Source organism: Orbilia oligospora, assembly GCF_000225545.1.
Source record: "Orbilia oligospora ATCC 24927 unplaced genomic scaffold scaffold00215, whole genome shotgun sequence".
Classification (NCBI taxonomy): Eukaryota; Fungi; Ascomycota; class Orbiliomycetes; order Orbiliales; family Orbiliaceae; genus Orbilia; species Orbilia oligospora.
Window position 1 is genome coordinate 2,551,300 of NW_011645772.1, and position 12,561 is coordinate 2,563,860.

A 12,561-nucleotide genomic window follows, 5' to 3' on the forward strand; every position below is an offset into this window, starting at 1 on the left:
TGGACCAAATATGAACCGAGATGTTGGAATTAAGGACGGGGGTATATATTGGAGCAACATTCTAGCGCCACAACAGAAGACCCTGTGTAATGCACAGCTACGTAGCTCCTTTCAAAGAGCCTCACATGCATAAGTGATACAAGTTCTTGGTATAACACTTTGTTTCACAATTTTAGCTATTAGTTTGCACGGCGAGGTTAAGTGGAACATTCAAGGATCAATTGCTAAAGTTACAAATCGCTAATTGCAGGAAATCTATGTACAAAAAAGGCACAAAACGAACCAAGCAAATGGGGTAGTAAAGTAACCAGGCAAGAGTAATTTGCAACAGGCCGTGATATCTAGCTAACGTAGGACAGTAAAGCGCTCAAAACAAAAGCGTTTAGACTCTAAAGCTGTGTCTACGTCTTAGGTGAAATTCCTTCCCAATCTTGCTTTCCCAGCCCTTAAGTCTCTCAAAGCCATTTTTATGCTCCTGGTAATCCTCAAAGGTCTTGTAAATATCCCTCTCCGTGAGCTGCACAAATGGGCCATATTGGACAATGGGTTGGTCTGCGGGTTCTCCGGCCAGGATAACGAAGTCTGCTGCCTCGGTTTCGCTGGGATCGACAGAAATATTGACTCCGCTGCCGTCTGTGCCGAGAACAACGTTGTTGAATTTCTCGACACGTTTGGTGTTGTTGACAGTGATGGAGCCAGACATGGTATAGATGAACGAGTTCCAACCTTTTGGTAGGCTTTGCGAGAGTTCACCACCTGGCCGCATGTTAACGTGTAGCAGCCAAACAGGGGTATAGGCTAAGTCTTTAACTGAATCAATACCGCAGGATTGACCAGAAATGACCTTGACGTCAACTTTGTCGGAAGGGTGTGCAATGGGGATTTCCCCAGCACGGAGGTCGCGGTATCGTGGATCACAGTTCTTGAGACGAGCTGGAAGATCGACCCAGAGCTGGAGGCCAATATTGGCAGCACCGTCTTTTGGTTGCTGTGAGGGAATTTCGGCGTGGACGATACCCTTGCCTGCAGTCATGAATTGGAGGTCGCCAGCCTGGATTGTGCCAGCAGAACCGGTGAAGTCCTCATGGTTGGTGGCACCGCTGAGTTGGTAGGTAATGGTTTCCTGCCCACGATGAGGATGGTCTGGGAAACCTGCTCCGTCTGTGAGGAAGAAATGATCCAACATCAAAAATGGAGGTAGTCGGCGAAGTTGGGGGGTGCCAATGCTTCGGCGAACTCTGGCACCATCGCCCTCCGCTGTTTCTACAGCCGGGACGACCTTGGCAATTGAGCGAGGAGCATTGAAGATTTGGTCGACAGAAGACATGTTTCTGCTAGTCATCTTGAGCAATTGGGTTGGTTTAAAGGATTTTGCTACTCGTGAAAGAATCTTGTCGGTTGTGTATGTAATGTAATCGAATTCAATTGAATTGGAGTACTCGAAGTGAGTGATGTTTTGAAGCGACTATGGCTATTAACTTATAATATCTGCTGATGATATGATGTTGTTTGAAATGAAAGGAAATCGATTGGAGTCGTCTGGTTCAGGGTCTTTATATACCCCCCGCGATACCTGCCATCGGGTACCCACATTGCTAGCGAGTTTAAGCATATTTGTGATGCTTACCAAAGATCCAAAGGACTTTACCCGGTTCGTCGACAGCCTTCTCGTCGTTTTTCCAAAGTCAGCGGCTTAATCATCCTGACACAACTGACTAACCGCCAAAACCTTCCGCTTTGGTGGAGCCCAGCTTATACATTCTTCCATAAGCAGGTGACGTACGCCAAGCCATTCCTATTTCTATAATGCAACAATAACAACGCAGCTTCAACCCAAATTTAGGTCGATTGCACTGAATAGTCTACCCATAATAGTCTCGGAGCCTCTAATATATTGGGCGTAGTATATAGTCCTAGTCTAGGTTAGTGTCGAAACTAATAAGTATCTACTTATCTACTAATTATATACTAACTTCAACAGCTACATACTAAATTTAACCCCTTTTTTACAATACAATATCCAAAAATACAATAACATATAATTATATATAAGTATATAATTATGACGCGAACGATGGAAAAAAATTAAGGTAAACTCTCTATCATGTATATAAGGAGACTCGGACGGGTTATCCGTCAAAATTTATCCGGAGAGGGCCCAAAAAACATTAGTCTGGATGTGACTTTTAAATATTCTTCCTTCCGGTTGGGAGCTAGGATAACAGACCCAGTCCGCTTGACAAGTCAAACGTCTTCATTATCGGATAACCTTTCCCCCGACTGCCCAGCTTCGCGTTTGACAACTTGTCCAGGAGACAAATTCGGAATGCCATATCCCCAAAGTCCGAGAGGCAAAGGCCCAGATGATACACCATCATTTTCGTCTGCAGCTAGGTCCGGACCTTCCAAATAATAAGGCTCAGCGGCATCTTTCATCAAAAACCTCCGCCTCGGTTGAATCGCATAATCGCCTTTCGACATCTTCCAAGTCAGTGTCCTCATATTCCGACCTTGTCCCACGTCTATCCTGAAGTCCCCCACCCTCCCCCGGACCCAGGCAGGGACTCTGTTAAATGCACGTGCAAAAGCCTCGAACGTTGACAAACTCAACCCCTCGGGCTTTGAATCCATCAGGATATCACAATGGCATTCAAGCCAGTACTTACAACGCTTTAAAACGTCGAGTGAGTTACATCTTCTGCGTTCTGTTATCTCACTCAACATTGCGAGGCCACCGTCTTGATATGTACATTTGCACTCCTGGCATACCTCCCGCATTTCTACAAACCAATGCCTAGGGGTTGTAGAGCTTAGTTTCTTGTAGTAAGAGTCTAGGGGGATAGAAAGAAAAGAAAATCGAAAATGAGATTTTCGAGTAGTTGAGGTAGGGTAGCTATTGATAGAGGAAAGCTTTAGGGGAGAACTTACGTTGCCCATACGTATTCAAGTGCTGGGTCTGGTCTTTTATATGGACGAGTCAAACATGTGGGGTAGTTATCGGGATCCGTATCCATATCAATCAGCGCGGTAACAGACGGACACTTTACGTCAGACAGTGAATAGAAAACTGATGGCGGCAGTTTCTCAAATTCGTTCCTATTAAGAAGCCCCTTGCGATTTTGCTCTTTCCGTTCCCCGACAAGTTTTCCGGTAACTTTCATCTCGTCCATTTCTACTGCTTTAGTAGAATTCGTTAGATCCTTTCTTTGGTCCCCAATTGTAGGATTTGCCAACTCTAAGCTGTTATTCGGTGGTGATTGTATAGTGGAAGTAGAAGCGGCCAGAACGATTGAATTAAGGCTCTCGCCTGGAGTAGTAGTCGGGCTAGAGATGGTTGAACTAGAGTGTGTTTGAGAGAGAACGGTAGTTGGCTCGGTATTGAGACTACTCGATCGTGGTGGCATTGTCTTAGACGTAGGACCGGGTTCCTGGGGGAGAGCCGTAGTAGTTACGGTGAAACTCAAAAACAAGTATAAAAATAAGAAGACATTCTTAGGACATCGACAACGATTCATTTCGATTGACAGGGGAATATGTTCCATAAAAATAAGAAGAATCCAAAAATTGCATAAGCTTTGAGGTATGTACTTGCTTTAGTTTTATTTATTTACAGCTAAACTTTGTCCTTATACCCATATAAAAGATGAATGGATGAATAAGTATAGTAGTGATGTAGTCGACTCGCGTATCGATCTTCTCCTAATATTCATTGTTGAGAAGTCTGGTAACTGTAGAGTTATATATAGTAGCGTTAATTAATGCAATACTATAAATTGAATAAAACAACATATAACTGTATGCACCTGTCTCGTAATCAGACCTGGAAGGGCATGCACACTTCTATTACAGATATCCTTTCACCTACAGCTAGTACGCCGCCTTGAGACCAGGCTCAGCTCATTTGGATCGAGGCTCAATTGTGAAATACATTTCTGAAGCCGCTAAATGTAGATCTAGATGCCGCTCCTCGTCACCAGACTCTTCAACTATTCTAAGTTTCATCCGATATCCAACAGCTCCTGGCGGTTTTCAAATGTTTAAATCAACACTCGGTCGATCCTCCTTTGAGCGGAAATGTTGGTGTATGTGCATGAATTCACAGTACAACTGCCAACACGTGTGCACTCGTAAATTTATAAAATTAGAAGAATTCATGAAACGAAACAGTGAGTTAACTTGTGCACGAGTTAGTGATGATATTATAAAATCTTCCCCACCAAGACATAGACCTAGAATAAACTTCTCAGTTTTAAAACCAAAATATAAAACCTAATTTGTCCGAGGCTACGCAATTTATTAGCCTCCTACATATGTAGTAGGATTCAAACCTAGTCACCATACACCCACATAGTTTTATATTAAAATAATACATTTTGATCGCTGCTATCATAATAATTCTACTGCTTGTAGGTTAAATTTGGGAACGGGATGAATCATAGACTGCCTGCCCACAAGCATACCTACGAGTTTGATTTCAGGCCTGCTTACTACCTCCTTTCGGGCTAGCCTACGAGTTTGCCTATTGGCATCCGTATACGCGTATCAAAATTTAAATACTATTTAATTAATTACTAGATCAAAAAGTTATGAACCGAAGGGTCTACATCTGCAAATCATTTGCAAAGATATCAAAACCATCTATTTCGTTTCAGCGACAACTCCTGCCCACATGCTTATTTGAATTACATGAGAATATAAAAATTTAGAAATCTCCCTTATAGCATGGCCCAATACCACTGCTATAGTACCCGGCATCCGTATTAACCCGATCGGTTCCCGTACCAGATACCGTAGATGCTGGCGAAATTCCCTTGGGACAAGTAGTAGAAACGCCGGTTTCAAGAGCCGTGTAGCCTCCAACGAGTTCGCAGAATGCCCCGTTAGCGCTGTCGAAGTAACTATTACACAAAAAGTGAAACCCATTAGCTTTTTAATTCTTTATACAAAAGTAGAGATATCTCCTGCATAGTTAGGACATGAAACTACGGGAAAACTTACTTCCACAAACTGCAATCTGGAGTGTTATAACAGATCTGACAGCACATGCTAAGACCCTCTTCTCCTCGTGGTACACTTGGGTTGCCAAGACCGGCATATGTCCGAGCTACAACAAGATTTCCATAGTATACGAGCTTCTTCTCCTTCAAGATATTGACGCAATATGGAGTCTTGAACGGGAGAGAAACAGTCTGTGTGGTCGTAACTCTAGGAAGAGTTGTAGTAAAGTAGCTAGTAGTAGTGCTAGTCGAAGTAATCGTCTTGGGATCAAATGCGGTAGCCTTGGCTATCTCAGTAGTGCTGAGAGTGAGAGTTACGGGAATGGTATTCGTATGGGTTTTAGTAACTGTTGAGATGACCGTGCTGGTCTGGACAACTTGGACAGTGGAAGTAGTCGTTGGAGTGGTGAGAGACAGACAATTGCATGCCTTCGAGATTGCAGACGAAGCATATTGAGTTACAAATGGCGGAAGGACGAAATTGACTCCTCTCTCTTCTACGGCAATTGAACGACGGGCAACTCCAGCTGGGGTCGTATAAGTGGTCGTATAGATAATAGAAGGGTTTGGAGTGACCGTAACAGTGAGCACAGTAGTAGATGGTATAATCTCAGTGGCTACAGTAGTAGGCACAGTAGCATCGGTGACCGTATTAGTGAAGGTCAGAACCCTATCAGTCAAGTATCAGTTAAAATCATACTCTGGCCGACCAACCGACTCTGTATCTATTGTCCATGCCGAAAAGAGCGGATTCTTACTCAGTCTTAGCAGTCTCAGTAATAGTGGCATAAGCGCTTTCAGTGAGAGTAGTGGTAGTGAGTACCGTCGAAACTTTGGTTGTAGGAACGGTCTGAGTCTTGATACCCAAGAATGTGCTACAGAATGGAGTAGCCTTATTGAGCTTCAAGATGCTAACAACCAACTGTACATCCTTGCAGACATTGGTATTACTACCACGTTTGGAGATTAGATCCCAACTGTGAGTGATGGGTTTCGCAGATGCAAGAGGCACAAAGCAAGCCGCTGCGGCGCTGAGTGCTGCTAAGCTGAATTTCATCTTAACACGATCGAAAAAGAAAACCGAATTATTACAAGAAAGTATATATAACTATAAGTATAAAATAGCAAGAGAAAATGTAATATTGCGAGATGAAAGATGCAGCGGATGTTGACCGAAGCTTGATTAGAAAATAGTGGAAAGAACGGTGATATTTGTGCAATATATATATCGATCCAGGATCTGGATCAATCACAAGCATCTTGTGGAATCTCTAGCTATAGGTTAGCTACTCAATTTGATTTTGAGGAACTAGTGCGTATGGAATAAACCGAACCACGATCACTGTAGTGTAGTTCCCAACATGTGAATGTATGTACATGTACATGCAGTTCGGAGCCTCTTACTGGCGCCATCACGATCATGATCATGATCGAAAGCGTGTTGTGTGCAACGTAACGTCGCCTAAATAATTCATGTACGCGAGGTTCGCGGAATGGTTCCCAATCGAGACAAACTTTCCAGCCGACCCTCACTAAATAGATACCAACAGGTCAAAAGCCAGCGTAAGACAAGGGTTCTCAAAAGACCCATTTCCGCGGGCCCGGATTTCGTAGAATTTCTCAGCCCTTCGCTCATGTCCTTACGTGGTATTATTTTTAGAGCCCCGCCCTTTAAGGCGAAAGCTGGTGCATACAGTGCCGTTAACCTGGGTAGATCATAGAATTGGCACGGCCGCAAACTTAAACAGGGCTACGCATATGCGGAGGCCTAACTTTGATAAATTTGATTCAGGTATAGTGATATCATTGATTTCTGGCTTGGTGAACATACCCACGCCCAATAGCGAGATACCGATTTGGTCTGGAGGTAGCCAATTAACCCCAGGAAGCATATAGTACGGCTAAGATTGAAGGCTACATCATACCACTCATGCAGCTGCAGCTGTGTGATCTTTACAGTAAGGCTTGTCTAATACGGTGGAAAATCTACTTGTCTATTGTATAAAAAGAAAATTATGTCCTATCATTATAAGAAGCACCGGGCACAGACCAAGAGAATCACAAAAGAACAAGAGAGCGAGAGACGGAAGGAAGGGGGAAAGAGGAAGGGAAGCAATGAGAAGAAAAAAACAAGAAAAAAGAAAAAAAAAACAAGAAGCTTTTCCGTCAATGAAAGACGCCATCAATTTATCGTCATCGTGCAATCAATCCATGGTTCCGTATTTGTATAAATATTTCCGTCCCATGGTTCATGCCGACTTTTTTTTAAACAAAGAAACATAGAGCAAAGAGCAAGGCAACGGAAATTAACAAAAAGCAAAAGGCACCGGCGAGAACAGAGAACAGAGGACAAATGCGCGATGCTAGAGAGTCGAATATAAATAAAGAGTATCGCAGTCGTCGTCATCAAGGAGAGGGTAGAAGCACCCACCTTAGGCAACTAGCATTACCTATGGGACATTAAGTTGAAAATAGAAAAGTCAAAACGAAAAACGAATAGAGAAAGAAATCGCAAGCAAGAGTAATAAAGCAAGCAAGTATGTACAAACGCCTGCTCCTTACCTCCAAATATACACCCCGTGGAATTTACGTGGAAACATCACCATCATTATCCATCCAGACATCCTCAATAGCCCTACCTCTTCCAAACATCACCACGTCGCCCCTCTCCTCTCTTACAGTTGCTTCGACAGTTTCTTTCCATATTTTAGTAAAATAAACACGCAAGGCTCTTAATCCTCTAAGATATCCTTTGTCCACCCCATTCCTTTCCTTTGGTGGACACTTCGTCTCGGGAGGCAACTCCTCGTCCGTAACACAATTGGCGAAATCCACAATTCTCATATCGATTCCCGCGCCTTTGCCTCTTTCTCCGGCATCGTAGAGCATTAATAAGCTCGAGGCATAAAACCTATACCCGGGCAAACCCTTAATGATCTCTTCCAACTCAGCCAGTTTCTTTAGGATAATAGGAACGCAGCGTTTGATGTTCTCAGGGCTGTGCAGGAACCTAGCAAGAGCAGTCTGGAACTCTGATCCCGCTTTGATATCCCGGCCCTTGTACTTATCTTCGAAGTGATATGCATGTTTGTCTTCGTTCCACACTTGCATGCCGCAGAGCCTAACACCCAGTTGTCGTGAGGTTGTGAGCTTGCATTTCCTCCTCTGGGATGCGCGTTTCTTTTCATCTGCATCAATACCGTACTGCCGTGTTCCCATCTTCAAGTCAAGAACACAAGGATGTTTCATCCCAGCGGTCAGGTCCTCTAGTAACAAGAATTTTTCAACTCGATCAACGGGTGCTTCGGGGGTAGCCAATGCAGCTGAAGTCGGTTCCGGGTTGTCAACGGGTTCCTCTCGTTTCTCGGGCTCAGGTTGGGCATCTAGCTCCGGTAGAACGGTAGGAATTTCTGGTGTTTTACTGTCCGACGGCCTTACAGCTGGCGAAGCAGGGGCTGTGGAAGCTCTCTTATCAAAGAGACGATCCGTCCATTTTGGCTTGGCCTGAAAACTTCCTACATGATGGGATTCCTCATCAAACGAAAACACTTCCCCTCCTTCTTCCATATCACCTTTATATCCTTCGTCATCGTTGCCGTATGAGAAATCGCGCTCCGCACGTCGCAACCCGGAACACCGCGTCTTGGATAATCTCCTTCGGAGGGGTTGCTCGGGCTCACTTTCGCCGGCAATTCCGCCATGGATGTCAGTTTCGTCCTTCGAACGTGTTTTTCTCAGATCTTCGCCACCAACTAAAGCAGTATGGTGGACGTCCATGTCAGTGCTACTACGTCTCCCAGCGCTCCTACGAACATGCGAAATCGAGGAAGAGGATCGGTGCCGTGGATGCCCGTGCCGGTGGTGATGATGGTGATGCGATAATGGACCCCCAAAAACTTCTCGTAGAACTTGTTCCTGCAACTTTCGGTTGACCGTAGTGGCGCCCGTTGATGCCCAGACACGTTTCGGGCTGTGGCACCCAGTTCCGCTCAAGTCCAAGCCTGGCGACCCAGGATCGGCGACGCCCTTGATGAAAGTCGTTTCGTTATGATTGGTCGAAGTTGCATCATTGTCGTCGCCCATACCCTTCTGCGACGGTGCGCTGCTGGAGAAACGGAATAGGTTTTCCGGGATTATGTGTCGATTGTTCTCCAGAACGACTTGCGGCAAGGGTAAAGCTTGCGCTGAAGTACCCGTGTCCTTTGAACCTGCAGAGTCGCCATGGCTATTAAAAAGACTCAGCTTCTGGGGAGGCTTCTGGGCTTCATCTGTCGCCTTTTGATCCGGCTTGGTTTCAAGCTTATCAACACTGGTACTCTTGTCCGTTTCTTTTCGTGTCTTCTTGCGCTTTGGTGCCTTTCGGAAAGTAACATTTAAGACGCCGATATACCTGTGTATTTATATTAGTGATAGGAACAAATTTCTGGTGCATTTCCGTGGTCATACCTAGGCATGAACTGTAAGAGTTCTTGGTGGGTTCCTTCTATTGCCTCATAGAACTCATTTTCGCGATTGTTCAAACTCTTGCAAACGGCTTTTCTAGAGAAGCGATATAATGCTGTGTGCCCTCCAACCTGGTGATTATATGGCTTCAATTCGACAGCTCCGAGTGGTGGCGGCGGCGGGATTTGGGATTCGTCGGTAAACGTCCGATGGTGATGATGGTGGTGGTGGTGGTGTCGATGATGTTTTGACTGATGGGCCTGTTTGGGAGTAGCGGTAGGCGTATTAGCATCGTCATGGTCCGTCGAGTCGTAAAACTCTGTGTCAGAGTTTCGCCTTGACGAGAAGGAAGAGTAGCCAGATTGAGTATCGAAGTCGGACTCGAAGCTATCATGTCGACTCAGCGAAGACGGTTCCTGCGTAATCCCGCTATCAAATATGGGGGTCTCAGTGGTCAGGACTTCAGCAACAGATATTTCATGCTGGTGTTTGACTCCATGTGCAGGTTGATCCGTTGTTGCAACGATTTTCACCTCAAAATCTGCGCTTTTCCCATCAACAGTATGTCGCTTGCCTTTCAAATGCGTGGTACTGCCATCAAAATCAAATTCCGTTGGCTCAGTGTCGTCAAGATCTAGTTCTGAAAGGCGTAGTCCGGGCGATGACGGACTACCCTCGGACAAAATCTCGCCATCATGATGAAAAGAAAGTCTTTTGGGGTCAATGGAAGGTGTTTTGTGAGGGATGTACAAGGCAGAATACAACTGTTCTTTCTCAGAATCTTCGTCCTCATCCTCATCTCTAGGGGACGCTTCGGCTTCTTCTTCCTCTCGCGTTGAATCAGAAGCGCCACGTGTCTCTCCTTTGGGCCCAACTTCTTGTTCAACCGATGTCGTTTTTTCAACGACAGCGGAGGGAGAAAGCTGATAAGGATTGTTTAGATTAGCTTCCAACAGGGACTGCTGTCTAAGGCGTGTGAGTCCTCCCGGAGGAAGTGGATATTGGACTGGTTGGAACTTGGCGGCATTGTTGGCGACGTCAGACTCACCAAACGACTGTCTATTCACGGGCGATGACGACGGTGGCACAGATGCATGAGATGGTACAGCAGGAGCAGTAGGAACACGGGTATCACTGGTTTGAGGAGCAGGGAAGGTATTCTTTTGAGAACTATCAGATATACTTGCAGCAGTATTAGGTGCAGAAACAACGGTAGCTTCAGGTTCACCACTAACGGGTGCCTTTTCCCATCTCTTGCTTGAAGATATTTCTTCAGTTTTGGATAAATATTCCTGCGATTGGAAGCCTGAGTGGAGTTTGGGTCGGGAGGTCTCATGTGAAACGTCGATTGCTTCCTCGGGAATATTGAAAACATCATCACGAGATTTTGAAGCTTCACGTAAGCGCTGGATCTTCTCTCGCTCCTTACGTTCCCGGCGCTCCCGATCATCGACTGGATTTCCCTCTTTAAACAATCTCAATGTTTGGCTGGACTTTCGGCTGCGTGAAGTCGTTTCCGACTTGGCATCAGCGATGGCTTTTCCAACCATCGATTTCCTCTTTTCGGAAGCATCTGTTCGTTGACTTCGCCTTGAGCTATCCTCGCTAGCAGCACGGCTAGCGTAATCAAAGCTAGACGTTCGGCCTGAAGACCGTCCATCCTTTAAGGTTTCCTTCGAAGAGATACTTCGCAGGCTTTCGGTGCCACCGGCATCAGGTGTAGCTACCCGATTTGGGCTGTCAGCCGGGCTTATAAAGGGTGGCAGCACCTTGTGAAAACCTTCACCCCCGATATTACCGGCCAAAAGGCCACCGGCAGGGTCATGAGTCACCGACGACGGTAGTATGAACCGCGACATAGACTTCATGGACTGGGAGGATTTTGGTTTGCGGGGTGAAGTAGAGTCCTCCATGGGCATAGATAGGGACCGGCGGGGTACCGACGGTGGAGGTGATATTGGAAGGTCAAAGTCATGCGACTCTGTGTTGGAAGTTCGTGTAACCACACCTGAGGCTTTATCTCTGCCGTCTCTTTGTGTAGCTGCAGGTAAGGAACCAATAACACCTGGAGAATCGGTGTCGGTATCGGATGGCGGTGTCGTAGACACGGTTCGGAGCAAACTAGGACGGGATATGATGGATGTAGAAGGAGGAAAAGGCGGCTCAGCAACGGCAAATAAGTCACCTCGATCGGAAATAGGTGTTATCGGGTCGGCTGACAAGGATAGGGGAGAGAAAGAAACTGTTGGAGGGATAGTAGTGGTAGCGGTGGTGGTAGTAGTGGAGATGATGGGGGTAGGAGTCGTGACGGTCTCCGTTGCATGATCGTATTTCTTTGTGGAGGAAGTGGTTGTGGTTGTGGTTGAAGTAGTGCTGGTACTGCTCCCCGGCTTCCATCTCGCGACATTGGCGAAGACAGAAAACACCTTAGAAGACGATTCGGACGAGGAAATCGAGGATCCAGACGACGCTCGGGACTTCAAAGGGATTCGGTAGCCATGAGGGGCCGTGTGGTCCTTTGGAGATTTCGGGGAAGGGTCAGGTTGCATCAAGGAGGAGGTGTCATTTGTGAGCAGACGAGCAGCAAGTTTTCGTTCAGCGTATTCGGGAAGGATGTATTGAAAGAGAAGGATGGAAACCTCCGAGAGAAAAATATTTGCGGCTGTTGGTGCTTGCAAGCTGCAAGCTAAATTAACATGAATCGAGCTAGTGGCCAGCCGAAAGTTAACTGTTTCTTGGGAGTCAAAGCAAAGAAAATTTTGCTTTCTTTGATGAGAGACAAAAGCCAGATGATGCTTGTTTGCAGGGGCAGAATGTGCTCTTCCCTTGGGTGTGTGGTTCTTAGTCAGCAGGGCCAATTGACCAAAGAAAGCAGGTTGGCGGAAGGGATGACGACAGGCTTGAACACAAAAAAAGTTAAGTTGGGGGAAAGTTTGGTGATAAAGTTGGTGAAGTCGGCGAAGATGGTGAAGATGGTGATGATGATGGTGATTGTAGTGATGAAGGTGAAGTTGAGGTTGAGGTTGAGGTTGAGGCTCTGCAGATTAAAACGTGTGTGTGTATATATGTGTATATGTGCCCAAGTACGTGGGGGGACGCTTTGTCTCGAGACTGTCTCTCT

The 12,561-nt window shown here is 45.8% G+C and overlaps 4 protein-coding genes across 4 annotated transcripts; all 4 read right to left on the reverse strand.

Annotated features, from left to right (window-relative positions):
- Positions 1 to 382: 382 nt before the first annotated feature.
- On the reverse strand, positions 383 to 1,342 carry AOL_s00215g760 (uncharacterized protein; the record flags this gene model as incomplete). Its single annotated transcript, XM_011129962.1, has 1 exon — positions 383 to 1,342. One exon carries the CDS (start codon positions 1,340 to 1,342, stop codon positions 383 to 385), a length of 960 nt encoding a protein of 319 aa, XP_011128264.1.
- Positions 1,343 to 2,244: 902 nt separating this feature from the next.
- On the reverse strand, positions 2,245 to 3,515 carry AOL_s00215g761 (uncharacterized protein; the record flags this gene model as incomplete). Its single annotated transcript, XM_011129963.1, has 2 exons — positions 2,245 to 2,794; positions 2,929 to 3,515. 2 exons carry the CDS (start codon positions 3,513 to 3,515, stop codon positions 2,245 to 2,247), a joined length of 1,137 nt encoding a protein of 378 aa, XP_011128265.1.
- A 1,187-nt stretch (positions 3,516 to 4,702) lies between these two features.
- Positions 4,703 to 6,054, reverse strand: AOL_s00215g762 (uncharacterized protein; the record flags this gene model as incomplete). The annotated part of the gene is made up of 3 exons (XM_011129964.1): positions 4,703 to 4,898; positions 4,999 to 5,667; positions 5,756 to 6,054. 3 exons carry the CDS (start codon positions 6,052 to 6,054, stop codon positions 4,703 to 4,705), a joined length of 1,164 nt encoding a protein of 387 aa, XP_011128266.1.
- Positions 6,055 to 7,583: 1,529 nt separating this feature from the next.
- AOL_s00215g763 (uncharacterized protein) lies at positions 7,584 to 11,989 on the reverse strand (the record flags this gene model as incomplete). Its single annotated transcript, XM_011129965.1, has 2 exons — positions 7,584 to 9,387; positions 9,444 to 11,989. 2 exons carry the CDS (start codon positions 11,987 to 11,989, stop codon positions 7,584 to 7,586), a joined length of 4,350 nt encoding a protein of 1,449 aa, XP_011128267.1.
- Between the last annotated feature and the right edge of the window lie 572 nt (positions 11,990 to 12,561).